Genomic DNA, 16,068 nt, shown 5'->3' with positions numbered 1-16,068 from the left:
ATTTTCTTCCATCTTTCCTTTTCTCCGCTGTCAGGCCACCTTTCTCCTCCATTACTCTTCCATTTCTGTCACTTTTCACATGCTGCTTCTCCTTCCTCTTTTTCTGGACACCCCCCTTCAATCTCTCCCTGTCTCTTCCTAAACTCTCAGCCCTCCCTGCTTCTCTCCTAGGCTTCTCCCCACCTCCTTCCAGCCTCTCCCTCCCCAAAATAAAATCAATGCAATATTCAGGAGGGTTGTTGGATATAAATAATTACGACTCGGAGTTTAACGAGATGCAAATTCCCCTCCCTGGCGTGGGGTATAAATTGCTCTCTGACAGCCCGTTACAAGGGTAATCATTTCAGAAAGGCAATTTTATGCAAATGAGCCTGCCTGCCTCCTGGTGGCTCCCCCAGCCCTGCGGGGGGAGGGGCCTGAGGGGTGAAGAGAGCCCAGGCAAAGGGGCCAGGCCTGAGGCTGAGGACTGGGAGCTGGAGGTTGAGGGTGACAGACACAGGTTCAAGAAGGACCTGGTCTGGTGAGCAGTGGGCTTGGGGCCAGGGAAGTGTGTGTGGGGGGGTGTGATTTGGGGGGGAACTGGAGACTTGAAAGCAGATGCCCATGTCCTTGCATGGATGGGAGAGCTTGGGGCCTGGATGCCTGGGTCCTGGCTGACTTCTCTCTCACCCCCCTTCCCGGCCCAGTTACCAGGTGATACCATTGACGAATTGGCATTTAATTAATCCCAATGAATTATTTAGCAACTTCATTACCCAGCATTAGGGACTGATGACAGAGAGCTGAGGCCGGAGGTGGGAGCCACGGCACAGAGGTTGGGTGGCTGAGAGAAGAAGGGGCTGGGGTCACCAGCTGTCAGGAGAATCCCCAGGCCTCATGGACAGGAGCTGGCCCTGGTCCTTCCACCTGGGTCCTTCTGGAGGGTGAGGGTCAGAGCAGCTGGGTTGGGCTCCTACTGAACTCTAAGGTGTCACTGGGTGTTGAGTATCACCTTCCTTCCCACGTGTCTGCATCTCAACCCAATAACGCCCCTAATGAGCCATCTACCCCACTTGGCTTGTTGGGCCCCCAGTATCCCTGTCCATGGTGCTACCTCCTGCTCCCTACACCCTCGAGGTAAGGGCCGGCTCATCAAGTCCTAAAGGGAAAAGTTGGGCACCTGCAGGTGTGAGGGGGGAGCTAGACACGAACGGCCAGCCCCCTCTGAGCCCCTCATTAACCCTTTCCTCTCTGTCTTCCCGCAGGCTTTCCTCCCCCATCTTCCACCTGAGCCTGCAGCAGGGGAGGGGCGCTGCCGCCGCTGCCCTTCAGGGAGAGCCGGCACCTCGGCCTCTGCGTTCCTCGCCCTGCGGCCGGGCCCATGGCACTGTGAGCCGGCCAGGGAGCCCCGCTCGGCGCGGGGGGCGCCCGGCCCCCTCCCCGCCCCATGTGCCCGCAGCTCTGAATCCTGAGCGGGGCCGGGGGCCGGGCGGGGCCGGGGCCGCCGGAGGCATGGCATCTGGGAGCCGGTGGCGGCGGCCGCCGCCGCTGCTGCTGCTTCTGGCGCTGGCGGCGGGCGTGAGCGGCCTGGAGTTCGGCGGCGGCCCGGGGCAGTGGGCGCGCTATGCCCGCTGGGCGGGCGCGGCGAGCAGCGGCGAGCTCAGCTTCAGCCTGCGCACCAACGCCACACGCGCGTTGCTGCTCTACCTGGACGATGGCGGCGACTGCGACTTCCTGGAGCTGCTGCTGGTGGACGGGCGCCTGCGGCTGCGCTTCACCCTCTCGTGCGCGGAGCCGGCCACGCTGCAGTTGGACACGCCGGTGGCCGACGACCGCTGGCACATGGTGCTGCTGACCCGCGACGCGCGCCGCACGGCACTGGCAGTGGACGGCGAGGCCCGCGCCGCCGAGGTGCGCTCCAAGCGGCGCGAGATGCAGGTGGCCAGCGACCTGTTCGTGGGCGGTGTCCCGCCCGACGTGCGCCTCTCGGCGCTGACGCTCAGCACGGTGAAGTACGAGCCGCCCTTCCGCGGCTTGCTGGCCAACCTGAAGCTGGGCGAGCGGCCCCCGGCTCTGCTGGGCAGCCAGGGCCTGCGTGGCGCTGCAGCCGACCCGCTGTGCGCGCCCGCGCGCAACCCCTGCGCCAACGGAGGCCTCTGCACCGTGCTGGCCCCCGGCGAGGTAGGCTGCGACTGCAGCCACACGGGCTTCGGCGGCAAGTTCTGCAGCGAAGGTGAGCCCGGGAGCCGGGACGAGGGGGTGAGGGGGCTCCGGGGTCCGTAGACTTTAGGAGGTGCGAGGGTGTGTGTGTGTGGCAGCACAGGAGGCTAAGGATGTGTCCCTGTGAGCGGCGTGCGAGGAGCAGTGTCCGGGTGAGAGGGCTTGTGCTGTCAGCGGTGAGCAGGGTCGGTGTGTGCGAGTCCATGTCCGCCTCATGGGCCTCTGAAGTCCCGAGGGTCGGGCCAGGGAGGCTGTGCTGAGGCGGGGCCTTGGGAGAGGAGCCGGTGGTGGGCGTCAGATCCGAGGCCTGTGAGGGGCCCACGAAGGGCAATGGGTGGGCCCTGGGGCGTGGTCAGCTCAGAGGACTGGGCCTGTGGGTTCGTGGGCGGCCCAGGTGGGCGGCTGTTGGCGGCGCGTCTGTCGGTCTGTGAGGGTCGGGCAGGGAGGTACCGTCCTTGAGGGCTGTGAAGTCTGGTCCGGACCGGCAGGCGAGGCGGCTGGAGGAGAGTGGGGATTGGTAGGCCGTGACTGCTGCGTACAGGAGGGCGGGACGGAGGGTTTCCTTCTTGTCTCAGAACCAGCAGAACCCCTGAGAGTGAAGGGAAAATGAGGGTGAGGGCAGCTCCTGCTGAGGAGCTATTCTGGTGAGGGGCAGAAATACTACTGGTGGTCAGGTGAGAGACTGGGAGTGGGTCTGCCAGCGTGAGCTTGGGAAGGGGGAATGCTGGCTGGACAGGGTTAGTTAGGACTCCAGACTGACTCCTACAGGCTGAGGGAGGACGGAGTCCGCCAGCACCCAGCCACAAGAGGCAGAGTGTTTGGCAGGCAGATGGGTGCGGTGAGGGGACAAGGCTGCCCTGTTAGTGGAGTGGTGGGAGGTGGAACTTGAAGATGCCTCTGTTCGGTCCTGCTGGAGAGTGGGGGGCTGGGGGAGTTCCCCATTAGTGTTGAGGTGGGGCCCCTGCAGCTCCTTTGTCCTCTATCCGTGGCAACTCTTTTCTGAGCAGGTGTGTGCAGACAGACATGCTTTCCTTTCCCCAGCACCTCTCGGAGTTGTGGCCACTCAGTAGTTGTGTGTGTGTGTGCGTCTGCCCTCCGAGAGGTAGTGACTTTTGGGGAGCATGTGCATGTGTGTGCCCACAAACTAATGCCGCCCTGGGGATGCTTTGGGAAGGGTTTCCTTGTGGCTGCACGTGTGGGGACAGCTATAGGCCGAGCAGTCTGCAGGTGTGGCTCTGCACTTTGCACAGTATCTTGGTCTTGTGTCTGAGGACATAGCTGAATACATAAGGATGGTTTTCTGTGTGTTTTCTTGGGGTTATTTGCTCAAGGTTGAGGGATGTATCCACAGAGAGCTGTGTGTATTAAGTTAATCTGGCACCTTCTCACCTTTTCTCCAAGGAGCTCAGGTGCTCCCTAAACTGTGAATGGCGTGTCTGTGTGTACGCCTGCACACGGAGGCCGTATATCTGGCAGTGTATATATTATGCGTGAATGGGTCTGTTTGGATAGTAGTATTTATAGAGAGAAGTCCAGTGCCTGGTGGAGTAAGTTGTACACAAGCATAAGAGTGGACGCTCCTGCACAGGCACCCATGTGCCTGTGGTTTTGTGAGATGGACCTCACTCAGACACCAGGACTCTATAAGGAATCTTTCTTTCCGGACCTTAACCTGATTCTTTGGTTCCTAAAAAACCTTCCTAAGAAAATAGGATGAACTACCGTTCTCATTTGATGGGAGGGAAGTTTGAGCCATAGAGAGGTTACACTAAGTGGTCCAAGGTGTCACTGTGGCGGAATTGAGTCTGGGTGGAGGAAAATGCAGCCAGAGGCACTCTGGTCCACCAGAGTCCTTGCATTGATTCCCAGGGAGGAGTCACTGGCCAGCGGCCCCCAGTGAGCCAACAATGTGTGTGCTTTTGAATGCTAGTTGTGCAGTTGTGTGGTTCTCACACCTGTGTGTGTTCTCGTAGCTGGGTGTATCATCTAGGTGTGCTGGATGGCTGTTTGTGTTAGCTGTGAGAGATGCTGCTTGTGTGTCTGATCCACTGTGGGGGGTGCGTGTGTGTTCGGGATCCATGTGAGAAAAGGGAAAGTGAGATAATAGGTGGGTGTCAGGCAGCTGGTAGGGGCAGGGTTGCCTCTTTGTGTGTGAGGTGTCTGCTGGGAGACTGGTGCCTTGTCTGTGATAAAAGGGCAGGGATGGTGTCTTTACTCATCTCTGTATTCCCTGCACTGAATATAGTAGCAGGCACTTAGTGGGCGTTTGATGAAGATTTGTGGAATGAATGAAGAGATATTCATAATTGTTTGAGAGAATAAAGGCTGGGGGGTAGGGCCAGAAGTATGTATGAAAATATGTATGTATGTCTTTTCAGATGTATGTTGTGGGTGGGTACCAGGAGGTGTAAGCACCGATTGCTTTGCACCTGGAGCAAAGAGACACAGTGACAACCCTTTGGAGTCCCCCTTCCTCCCCTCACCCAGCAACCTCATTCCCTCTCCTTATATTTGCAGCTTATTTCCTGACCAGCTTTCACAGTATCCTGTGCTCATTATGCTTTTTCTAGTGCATTCTAATCCAGCTCAGGAGGAAAGGCGTGGGCTCCCACTGTTGGGTGCTGGGGTGAGGGGAGCAGGCCTGGCTCATTATCTCAGAGATGGATCTTGGGTCCAGAGTTCCCAAGCTTCCCTGGAAGTTCCAGTCACTTCGTTATTATCCCCTTTAACTGGTTCCCAACTTTTCTGAGATTTAGGACATTTTTAAAAGTCACTAATTCATAGCACTCCTTTCAAATAGTGGTTATTATTTTTATATCTGTTTATCGTGAAAATAAAGGTCTCAAAGCTACTATGAATTCAGGAATGCTTTTAGATGACTTTGGTTTATATGTGCTGTGGTTAATCAAATTTACATTCAAAAAAATAGTTTTAGCTTTATATGCGAGACGTACCAATCCGCTACTAGATAATATTTTGTGGGCGTATGGATTTGCAGGTCCTTTGGAATGCCCTCCTGCCTTCCTGAGTCTGGGAGATTGACCCACTGACTGAGGAACCTGCATGCTAGGAAAATTGCTTTTTTTCTCTGGGGGTCTGGCCACAGGTAATGAAGATAGAAGTAAATATGAGTAACGGAGAGTCTGTGTTTCACTGGCGGTTCTCTGCCGAAGCTGGGATGGGGCGGACTGGGATTTTGCAGCGGTTGGCATGTGAACTTTCCCTCATGTCACTCATGTGTGTGGAGAAGGGTCTGAAAAGTGGTCAAGGAAGAAGGGGTGTGCCGGTGTGTGTGGGAAATGTAGGGCAGGATGGGGCGCAGGTGTATAGGAGGGTGTGCGAGGTGTATACCTTGCTTGGGAGAGAAGTAAGAAAGGAGTGGCGATGTGTGTGTTTGCAGGACAACAGACACGTGTCTCACGTGTGTTTTGTAAGTTTGTTGGTGATTTAATTCAGCAGTACTTATCGAGGCTCCCTTTGTGATAGGCCTTGTGTCGGGGCTGAAGGAGAGTCAGAGATGAATAAGAGGACCCTTTCTGCTCCAGGAATTGACTGTTTCATTGGAGACCAAACTAAACCCATTGCTGTTGAGTCATTTCTGACTCATAGTGACCCTACAGGGCAGAATAGAACTGCTCCATAAGGTTTCCTAAGGCTAAAATCTTTATGGGAGCAGACTGCCACATCTTTCTGCTGTGGACTGGCTGGTGGGTTTGAATGTTGATCTTTCTGTTAGTAGCCGAGTGCTTAACTGTTGCACCACCAATTGTTGTTGTTAGGTGCTGTTGAGTCAGTTCCGACTCATACTGACCCTACGCACAACAAAACGAAACACTGCCCGGTCCTGCGCCGTCCTTACAATCGTTGCTATGCTTGAGCTCATTGTTGCAGCCACTGTGTCAATCCACCTCGTTGAGGGTCTTCTTCTTTTCCGCTGACCCTGTACCCTGCCAAGCATGATGTCCTTCTCCAGGGACTGATCCCTCCTGACAACATGTCCAAAGTACGTAAGACCAGTCTCTCCATCCTTGCCTCTAAGGAGCATTCTGGCCGCACTTCTTCCAAGACAGATTTGTTCGTTCTTTTGGCAGTCCATGGTATGTTCAATATTCTTCGCCAACACCACAATTCAAAGGTGTCAGCTCTTCTTCGGTCTTCCTTATTCATTGTCCAGCTTTCACATGCATATGATGTGATTGAAAATACCACAGCTGGGGCCAGGCACACCTTAGTCTTCAAGGTGACATCTTTGCTCTTCAACGCTTTGAAGAGGTCCTTTGCAGCAGATTTGCCCAATGCAATGTGTCTTTTGATTTCTTGACCGCTGCTTCCATGGCTGTTGATTGTGGATCCAAGTAAAATGAAATCCTTGACAACTTCAATCTTTTCTCCATTTATCATGATGTTGCTCATTGGTCCAGTTGTGAGGATTTTTGTTTTCTCTGTGTTGAGGTGTAATCCATACTGAAGGCTGTGGTCTTTGATCTTCATTAGTAAGTGCTTCAAGTACTCTCCACTTTCAGCAAGCAAGGTTGTGTCATCTGCATAACGCAGGTTGTTAATGAGTTTCTCCAATCCTGATGTCCCATTCTTCATATAGTCCAGCTTCTCGGATTATTTGTTCAGCATACAGATTGAATAGGTATGGTGAAAGAATACAACCGTGCTGCACATGTTTCCTGACTTTAAACCAATCAGTATCCCCTTGTTCTGTCAGAACAACTGCCTCTTGATCTATGTAAAGGTTCCTCATGAGCACAATTAAGTGTTTTAGAATTCCCATTCTTCGCAATGGCTTTGGGAATGGTTCCTGTCTTGGGCTAACAGAAGGTCTGGGGACCAGGACCACTGGGGTCCTTCTAGTCTCAGTCAGACCATTAAGTCTGGTCTTTTTACGAGAGCTCCTCTTAATTGGGGCAGCAGATATAAAAGCTGTCATGTAGTGGTTAAGAGCATAGATTCTGCAGCCACACTCCCCGGGTGGTGACCTTGGACTTAAGCTCTCTTTGTTGTGGTTTCTTTATCTGTAAAATGAGAATAATAATAGTATCTGCCTTGTACAGTTGTGAGAATTTAATGAGCTAATTCATGTGCTTAGAACAGGGACTGGTGCATAGTAAGTGCTCAATAAATAATAGCAAAAACAACACCATATAGAGTGTGATGTAAGTCCAAAGAGATGCAGCAAGGCTGTGTGGCCTAGTGATGAAACCACAGACTCCAGTGGCACAAACCTGAGTTTAAATCTGTCTTTTCTGTTCACTGGGCGTGTGACATCAGGGGAGTACGTAGCCTTTAGATGAACTTTTCTTTATCTGTAAAATGGGGAACAGCGTCCCTATCTCACAGTCTTGTTGTGAGAATTAAATGAGTGTCTGGCATATAATAAACAGTGAATAGATGGTAGGTATTATTATAAGCCTCCTGGCCAGTGCACGTCACACACAGCCACCACCCATCTGTCACTGGAGGCTTGCGTGTTGCTGTGTTGCTCAATAGGCTTCAGAGGAGTTTTCAGACTAAGACGGATTAGGAAGAAAGGCCTGGCAATCTACTTTCAAAAATCTCCCCATGACAAAGGATATGAACAGGTGCCTCACCAAAGAAGACATTCAGGTAGCTAACAGATACATGGGGAAATGCTCACGATCACTAGTCGTTAGAAAAATGCAAATCAAAACTACAATGACGTTCCATCTCACTCCAGCAAGGCTGGCACTAATCCAAAAAACACACAATAGTAAATGCTGGAGAGGTTGTGGAGAGACTGAAACACTTATACACTGCTCGTGGGAATGTGAAATGGTACAACCACTTCGGAAATCGATTTGGCACTTCCTTAAAAAGCTAGAAATAGAGCTACCATAGGATCCAGCAATCCCACTCCTTGGAATATATCCTAGAGAAATAAGAGCCTTTACACAACCAGATATATGCACACCCATGTTTATTGCAGCACTGTTTACAATAGCAAAAACATGGAAGCAACCAAGGTGCCCATCAAAGGATGAATGGATAAATAAATTATGGTATATTCACACAATGGAATACTACGCATCGATAAAGAACCATGAGGAATCTGTGAAACATTTCATAACGTGGAGGAACCTGGCAGGCGTTATGCTGAGTGAAATTAGTCAGTTGCAAAAAGACAAATATCGTATAAGGCCACTATTATAAGAACTCAAGAAATAGTTTAAACAGAGAAAGAAATATTCTTTGATAGTTACGAGAGGGGGGAGGTAGGGAGGGTGGAAGAGGAGTATCCACTAATTAGATAGTAGACAAGAACTATTTTAGGTGAAGGGAAAGACAGCACACAATTCAGGAGAGGTCAGCACAACTGGACTAAAACCAAAAGCAAAGAAGTTTCCTGGATAAACTGAACGCTTCGAAGGCCAGCGTAGCAGGGGCAGGGGTTTGGGGACCATGGTTTCATGGGACATTTAAATCAACTGGACTAATAAAATCTATTAAGAAAACATTCTGCATACCACTTTGGAGAGTGGCGTCTCGGGTCTTAAACGCTAGCATTCGGCCATCTAAGATGCATCAATTGGTTTCAACCCACCTGGAGCAAAGGAGAATAAAGAACACCAAAGATACAAGGTAATTATGAGCCTAAGAGATAGAAAGGGCCACATAAACCAGAAGACTACATCCGCCTGAGACCAGAAGAACTAGATGGCGCCCAGCTACAACTGATGACCGCCCTGACAGGGAACATATCAGAGAGCCCCTGAGCGAGCAGGAGAGCAGTGGGATATAGACCTCAAATTCTTGTAAAAAGACCAGACTTAATGGTCTGACTAGACTAAAAGGACCCTAGTGGTCCTGGTCCACAGACCTCCTGTTAGCCCAAGACAGGAACCATTCCCAAAGCCAACTCTTAGACAGGGATTGACTGGACAATGGGTTAGAAAATGATACCGGTGAGGAGTGAGCTTCTTGGATCAAGTAGACACATGAGACTACGTGGGCAGCTCCTGTCCGGATGGGAGATAAGAGGGCAGAGGGGGTCAGAAGCTGGCCAAATGACACAAAAAGAGACAATGGAAAGAAGGAGTGTGCTGTCTCATTAAGGGGAGAGCAAGTAGGAGTATATAACAAGGTATATATAAATTTTTGTATGAGACAGACTTGATTTGTAAACTTTGACTTAAAGCACAATAAAACTTAAAAAAAAAAAAATCTGCCCATGAAAACCCTATGGATCACAATGGTCTGATCTGCAACTGATTTGGGGGATGGTGCGGGACCAGGCAGCATTTAGATCTGTTGTGCATGGGTTTGCCATGAGTCGGGGGGCAACTCAATGGCAGCTAACAACATTACAAGTAAAGTATTATTGGGGTTCTAAAGAAGGCGAGAGTTAACAAGTTGGGGGGGATCCACACTGGGTTTTACCAAAGTCATGCTATTTAAGATTATCCTTGAAAATTGAGTAGCGTGCTGGGTTTGGGAGAGGTTGTTCCAAACAAAAGACTGATAAAAATAAAGGCATGGGAGTGGGAAAAGGTAAGTCATGTTTGTAGGGGGCCAGTGAGAAGCAGAGGGAAAATAGTGGAGGTAGGGAATAAAGTGGGAGAAATAGGTTGAGGCCATTGAATAGTATGTACAGAATATTGGCAAAGGGAGCCATGAAAAAAAATTTGAGCAGGCGTATGACTAATCAGAGAAGAGCTTTATTTAGGAAGCTGGGAGTGGCGTGTAAAATGGACTATAGGGGCAGAGTTACGTGGTGGAGAAGTCCATTGGGAGGCTGTTACAATAGTCCAGGAAGGACTTATTGAGGCCCTGGACCTTAGTTGTTGAGGGGGATGGGGAGGGAGGGTGATGGCAGCACTGGTGACAGAGGAGGTTGAGAGCCACTGCTGAGGCAGAAGCTGTAGGACACTGCCTTTGGGACGTGAAGGGAGAAGAGGGGAGTCAGAGATGAGGTTTCAAGGCTGGAAGGATGGTGGAGGGGTTAAAGGAAGGAGGGAGATCGGGGAGGGGGGAAGGTTTGGGGGAACACACAATCTGTGTGTTGAGCTGTGGTGCCCCTGTGAATTCCTAGACAGAGATGCCCAGGCAGTTGGAAATGGGAAACCACAGCTTTGCATTGAAGGCAGATGGAGACCTGGGAGCCACGTGCATGCAGAGATAGTATTTGAAACTCAGGGACTGGGTGAGGTGACCGAGGGTGAAAATGAAGAGAAACGAGCACAAGATTTCAGAGGAGCATACAGTTGGAAGGAGGAGGAAGAGGGGCAGCTGCAGACACGGTGAAGGAGGCGTTCAGAGCAAAAAAAAATTACGATCCCGCAGTCAAGGGGGGAGAGAGGGACTAGCAGCTATTGAGCATTTGCTGGGTGCCTTGGATGTTTTGGAGTCCCTGCGTGATGCAGATGGTTAGTGTGCTCGGCTGCTAATTGAAAGGCTGGAAGTTCAAGTCCACCCGGAGGCTTCTTGGAAGAAAGCCCTGGCAATCTATTGGAAAAATCAGCCATTGAAAACCAGAGCATAGTTCTACTCTGACAGACGTGGGGTCGCCGTGAGTCGGAATTGACTGGAAGGCACCTGGTTGGGTTTGGTTTTTGGTTTTGAATGTTTTAGCTCCTGTAATCCTCACCATCACCACGTGAAGTCACTGTTTCCACTTTACAGCGGATGAAACCCAGGCTCAGATGTAAGTCACATAACTGGAGGTAGAGCCTGTTGTCACCTCCCTCTCCCTGCTGCCTCCACAAAGAAGGGGTGCTCAGCAGGGCCTTTCGATTGCCTGTGGCTGGTTTATTGGGGTTACTTAGGGAGATTGCTTCATCAGAAACCAGTAGCCACCCCAAATCCCAAGAGCTCTTAGGCCAGTATTTGAGGAGGGTGTTCTTGTATTTGTTGGTCAGTTGTCCCAGCACTGAGAGAGGGAATGGAAGTAGATCAGTAAAATCGCAGTCTTCCGGAGCCCGCAGGGAGAAACTCACCCTGAATAGCGGGGATGATCCCGTTAAAACACGGAACTCACCAAAATTTAACACATTTCAGGTGAAAAGCTTTCCGAACTATGTTATACATTCGTCTCTGCCTCCTAAGCATGATATCTGGGCTGCGATTTAACCTTTTCTCCATGAGTCAGGTTGGTCGGGATTCCCCTAGGGTATCGCACCAGACCGTCCTACAGTGGTTGCTTCATTGAGGTTTGTCCCTGCATGAAATTATCCCCGGCTGCGGTGCTTTTGAGGCGCCCTGGTGGCGCAGTGGTTAACAGCTAGGCTGCTAATCAAAAGGTCGGCAGTTGGAATCCATCAGCTGCTCCTTGGAAACCCTGTGGGCAGTTTTACTCTGGCCTGCAGGGTCGCTATGAATTGGGATTGACTCCACAGCACCGGGCTTAGTTTGGGCGGTGCTTTTGTGTTCCCATATCAGCTTCTTGCAGTTTTTCCATCTCTGCCCTTTGGAGGGGTTGTTAGGTAGCAACCCATCTCCTGACTCCGACTGCGGTTCCTGCTTGTGTACCTGTGTGTGTGTGTGTGTGTGTGAGCCTGGAAATCAGCATTCCCAAACATGTTAGAATTGTGTGTCACTAAGAGTGAGGCTGTCCCTGGGTGCTGCAAACAGTTAACGCATTTGGCTGCTAGCTGAAAGTTTGGAGGTGTGAGTTCACCTAGAGGTGTGTCAGAAGAAAGGCCTGGCAATCTACCTAAAAACCGGCCGTTGAAAAACCCATGGAGCACAATCCTACTCCTACACACATGGGGTTGCCATGAGTCGGAGCCAACTCTGACAGCTACCGATACGGTGAACGAGTGACGATGGGGCCTGAGAGGCTGTCCTATGAGAAAATAACGGTTTTTAATGTCTGTTTTGGCTGCTGCAAAGCCTTTTTCTCCCTTCTTTTGTTCTGGTCTTCATTACTGTCCTTGATAACGAATCAGTTGGAATCCTGAGTTCATGTTAGGCCAGGTAATGCCATCTACGGCACAGTCCCTGCCCTCTGGCGGGACCATCAGGACCTATCTAGGTGAGTGAAAGCTCAGCAGAAGAGGGTCACTTTGCAGCTCTGACGTTCAGTCCCTGTGGTCCTCACGGCTTCTGCTGTTGTGAATGGCTCCAGGCAGAATGTGGTGAGCTGCTCAAGAGAAGAACTCAGGGAGTAGCTGCTTTCAGAACCCAGAGATGAGATAGACGCTCCTAAGTAAAGGATCCTATGACGTAATGGTTAAGAACGTGGGCTGTCTGGGTTTGGATCCTGGCTTTGCTACCTGCTGGCTTTGTGAACTTGGACAATTTACTTATCCGCATTGTTTTTCAATGTCCTACTCTGTAAATGGATGTAAGAATGTTGTAAGGACTAAATGACTTAGTGTATAGAAATCCTTGACCGTGTGTCAGGCACTATTCGAAGTGATCAATAAATGCTACTATTGTTATTAATCCCAGTGGTCAGGGAGCCTTCAAGGAGGGGGCAGGACTTGGCTAGATCTTGAAGGAAGGATGAGTGTGGTTTGTAGAGCTGGGAAGGGAATGGTTTTCCTGCCTGAAGAAGAGCCTAAACAAGGATGTGAGTTGAGTGTGTCAGGAGACAGTGAGAAGACCAGAATGGTTGCAGCTTTGTGGGTGATAAAAGCTTAAAGTAAGCTTCTGGAAGTCTTGACAGGCCAAGAATGTAGCCCATTAGAAGTTTTAAAGCCAGACAGATTTGGGTTCAAATTTCAACTCTGTTCCTCACCAGCAGAGTGACCTTGGACAAGCTACTTCTACTTTCTGAGCCTTAGTTTCCTCATCCCTAAAAGGAAGTTATGATCGTCTCCACTCACCAGGGAACAGTAGTGAGTCAATGAAACAACTCATGGAAAGAGCCAGGGACACTATAAGTCCTCAATACGTGAGAAGTGTTATTTTATTATTCGCTCAACAAACCTATGGATGCCTGTTTTTGAGCCAGGAACTGTGCAAGCAGCTGGATATGGAGAGATGAAAGAGGCATTGTCCTTGCTCTTGGGTATCTCATGGTCCAGTCAGGAAGCAGACATGTAAACACAATTGCAATATAGATTTGCTAAGTGAAAGAATAACAGAATGTACATCTCCTGGGAAGTTGGTTCAGAACACAGATGGAGGTATATTGACCTGGGTCTTAAGGGAAGAGTTAACTGTCTCAGGCACCTGAGGTAAGAGTTGTGGGGATGGGGAAGGGTGTTTTCAAGCAGAGGGAAAGCATGTACAGAAACATGCCGTATTAGGGAAACGGGAAGAAGTTTGGCGTGGCTGGAGCCTGGGTTGTTGTAGGAAAGGAGGTTGGAGGGAAGCATGGCCACATTTCAAGTAGATTTTTCCTGAGAAGATTGGCCTTTATCCTGTAGGCAGTGGGAAGCCTTGATAAGTTTTAAGCAGGGTTGGATCACTTGGTGTGTGGAATAGGAATCACAGGGTGAAAAGGCTGGCTGCGGGGAGAGACGGGTCAGAGGCTTGTTAATGCTGGGGCGTGAACATTAGCGCCTGGACTTGGGGCAGTGCTGGTGGGGAGGGAGGGATAAAATGGGTTTCTGAGAGTAAATTTAGTTTTTAGGGTTTTAGGAGGTGGAACCGATTGGACCTGGAAATTGGCATGAAAAGAGAGCAAGGCTGATTTCTGTGAAGGAGCCCTGGTGGCACAGTGGTTAAGAGCTTGGCTGCCAACCAAAAGGTCAGCAGTTTGAAGCCACCAGCCGCTCCTTGGAAACCCTATGGGGCAGTTCTGCTCTGTCCTATAGGGCTACTATGAGTTGGAATCAACTCGACAGCAACAGGTTTGGTTTTGGAACCTGATTATAATGAGCCCTGGTGGTACAACGGTTAAGTGCTTGGCTGCTTGGTTCGAACCCACCTAGCAGCTCTGCTGGGAAAGACCTGGCAATCTGCTCCCATAAAGATTAGAGCCTAGCAAGCCCCATGGGGAAGTTCTCCTCTGTCACATAGGCTTACCATAAGTCTAAGTTGACTCAAGGGCACCTAATAACAACAACTTGATTAGGGTAAGTCCCTAGGTGGTGCAAATGGTTAAGTGCTCAACTACTAATCAAAAGACTCGTGATTCGAACCCACCCAGAGGTGCCCTGGGGGAAAGGCCTGGCGATCTGCTTCTGAGAGGCCGTAGCCTTGAAAACCCCGTGGAGTACAGTTCTACTCTGCACACATGGGGCCGCCATGAGTTGGAATCAACTCAGCATCACTGGTTTTCTGGTTTAAGTCTGATTAGGGAGTGCTGACAGGAGGGCAGAAGTTGGGGGGAAAGGCTTTAAAAAATTAATTAAAATACATTTTAAAAATCGATTTTATTTCTTAGTGCAGTTTTAGGTTTACAGGGAAATTGTGCAGAAAGTACAGAGAGTCCCCATATACCTCTTCTCCCCACTGCCCGCTGTTTCCTCTATGATTAACATCTTGCATTGGTGTGGCGCATTTGTTACAGCTGACGAACCAGTACTGATACGGTATTCCTAACTAAAATCTAGGGTTTACATGAGGGTCCGCTGGTTGTGTTGTACAGGCCTATGGGTTTTAACAAATGTATAATGTCACATGTCCACCATTACAGTATCATGCAGAGTAGTTTCACTGCCCTAAAAATGCCCTGTGGCCCCACCTGTTCATTGCTCTAGGGGGAAGGTTTTTCAGTTATAATCGTGGTTATAATTTATTACAGAGAAAGGATACAAAGTAAAATTAGCAAAGGAAAAAGGTGCATGGGGAGAGGTCCAGAGAAAACCAGGCACAAGCTTCCAGACTCCTCTCCCAGTAGAGTTTCACAGGACACTTGATTCCTCCGCCAACAAATTGGGACAACCCTTGTGAAATGTTATTTACCGGGGAAACTTACTAGAAACTCAGTGGTCTGGGGGGAAGGGTTTTGAGATCCATGTTGGACGTGCTGAGGGTGAGATGCCTATGAGACACTCAGGTCAAGCTGCTCAGAAGGCAGATGGTTATAAAGGTCAGGAGCATAGGAGAAAGGTCTGTACCAGGGACACTGGAAAGTTCTGCATATGTGCGTGTGTGTGTGATTATCACGGCAGTATTTAGGAGGTCTGTCTGGTAGCTGCGTGGCGCAAATGGTTAAGCCTCGGCTACTAACGAAAAGGTTGGGGGTTTGAACCCACCAAGAGGAGCCTCAAAAGAAGGGCCTGGCTATCTGCTTTTGAAAGGTCACAGCCTTGAAAACCATATGGAGCGTAGTTCTACTCTGTGAGACATGGGTTGTCCATGAGTTGGAATCTACTGGACGGCAGCTTTTTTTTGTTGTTATCTGGTACCCGTGCCAAGAGCGCTGGGCTGGGAACAGGCAGATAGGCCAACCAGGAGGAGGCTCTTGCAGTAAACCAGGTGTGAGGGGTGTAGACTGTGATGACCTAGGACTGCAGTGGACCAAGGCAAAGATGATTTTGTGCTCCTGGGCAAGTTTCCCTTTTGTACAAAGGAGATGGATAATGCCACCCATCTCGTTGGGGCTGGTGTGAGGCTGACACGTGCGAAGGGCTGGTACGGTTGCCTGGTATGTGGTTAAATGAACGGAATCTCTGGAACCTGGCAGAGTGTAGGGCAATTAGTGGGTGCTTAGTAAGATTTTTTTTTTTTTAGTAAGTGCTTGTTGAAAGCAGTGCCTTCGCTAAACACAGGGCAATGGGGTGCTTGGCTGGGTGTGGGGATGGGTTTTGGTGGTGGCGTTTCCGTGTCAGAGAGCTGTCCCGGTAACTGCTGAGCAGATGGCTGGGAGTGCAGGCTTGGCACTCAGGGAAGAGGCCGGGGCTGCAAATACAGGCTCGGGAGTCCATTAGCCACAAAAGGGAGCTATCACCACTGCCAAGGTGAGCGGGTAGAAGAGAGAGGAGTGCAGAGGGCAGGGATGGGGCC

The 16,068-nt window shown here is 50.4% G+C and overlaps 1 protein-coding gene across 4 annotated transcripts in view; it reads left to right on the top strand.

The window, feature by feature from the left end:
• The first annotated feature begins 1,327 nt into the window (after positions 1–1,327).
• The window catches only part of NRXN2 (neurexin 2), a 117,038-nt gene continuing 102,297 nt past the window's right edge, over positions 1,328–16,068 (top strand). For all 4 annotated transcript variants that reach the window (XM_049892373.1, XM_049892372.1, XM_049892380.1 and 1 more), the window contains exon 1: positions 1,328–2,212. In XM_049892373.1, the coding sequence (XP_049748330.1) occupies positions 1,492–2,212 (721 nt within the window). In that variant the 5' untranslated portion in view covers positions 1,328–1,491. The remainder of the gene's footprint in view (positions 2,213–16,068) is intronic.

This window comes from Elephas maximus, chromosome 7 (genome assembly GCF_024166365.1).
Source record: "Elephas maximus indicus isolate mEleMax1 chromosome 7, mEleMax1 primary haplotype, whole genome shotgun sequence".
Taxonomy (NCBI): domain Eukaryota; kingdom Metazoa; phylum Chordata; class Mammalia; order Proboscidea; family Elephantidae; genus Elephas; species Elephas maximus.
The sequence above is the reverse complement of the archived record's forward strand: the minus strand, read 5'-3'. Positions and strand labels throughout refer to the sequence as shown.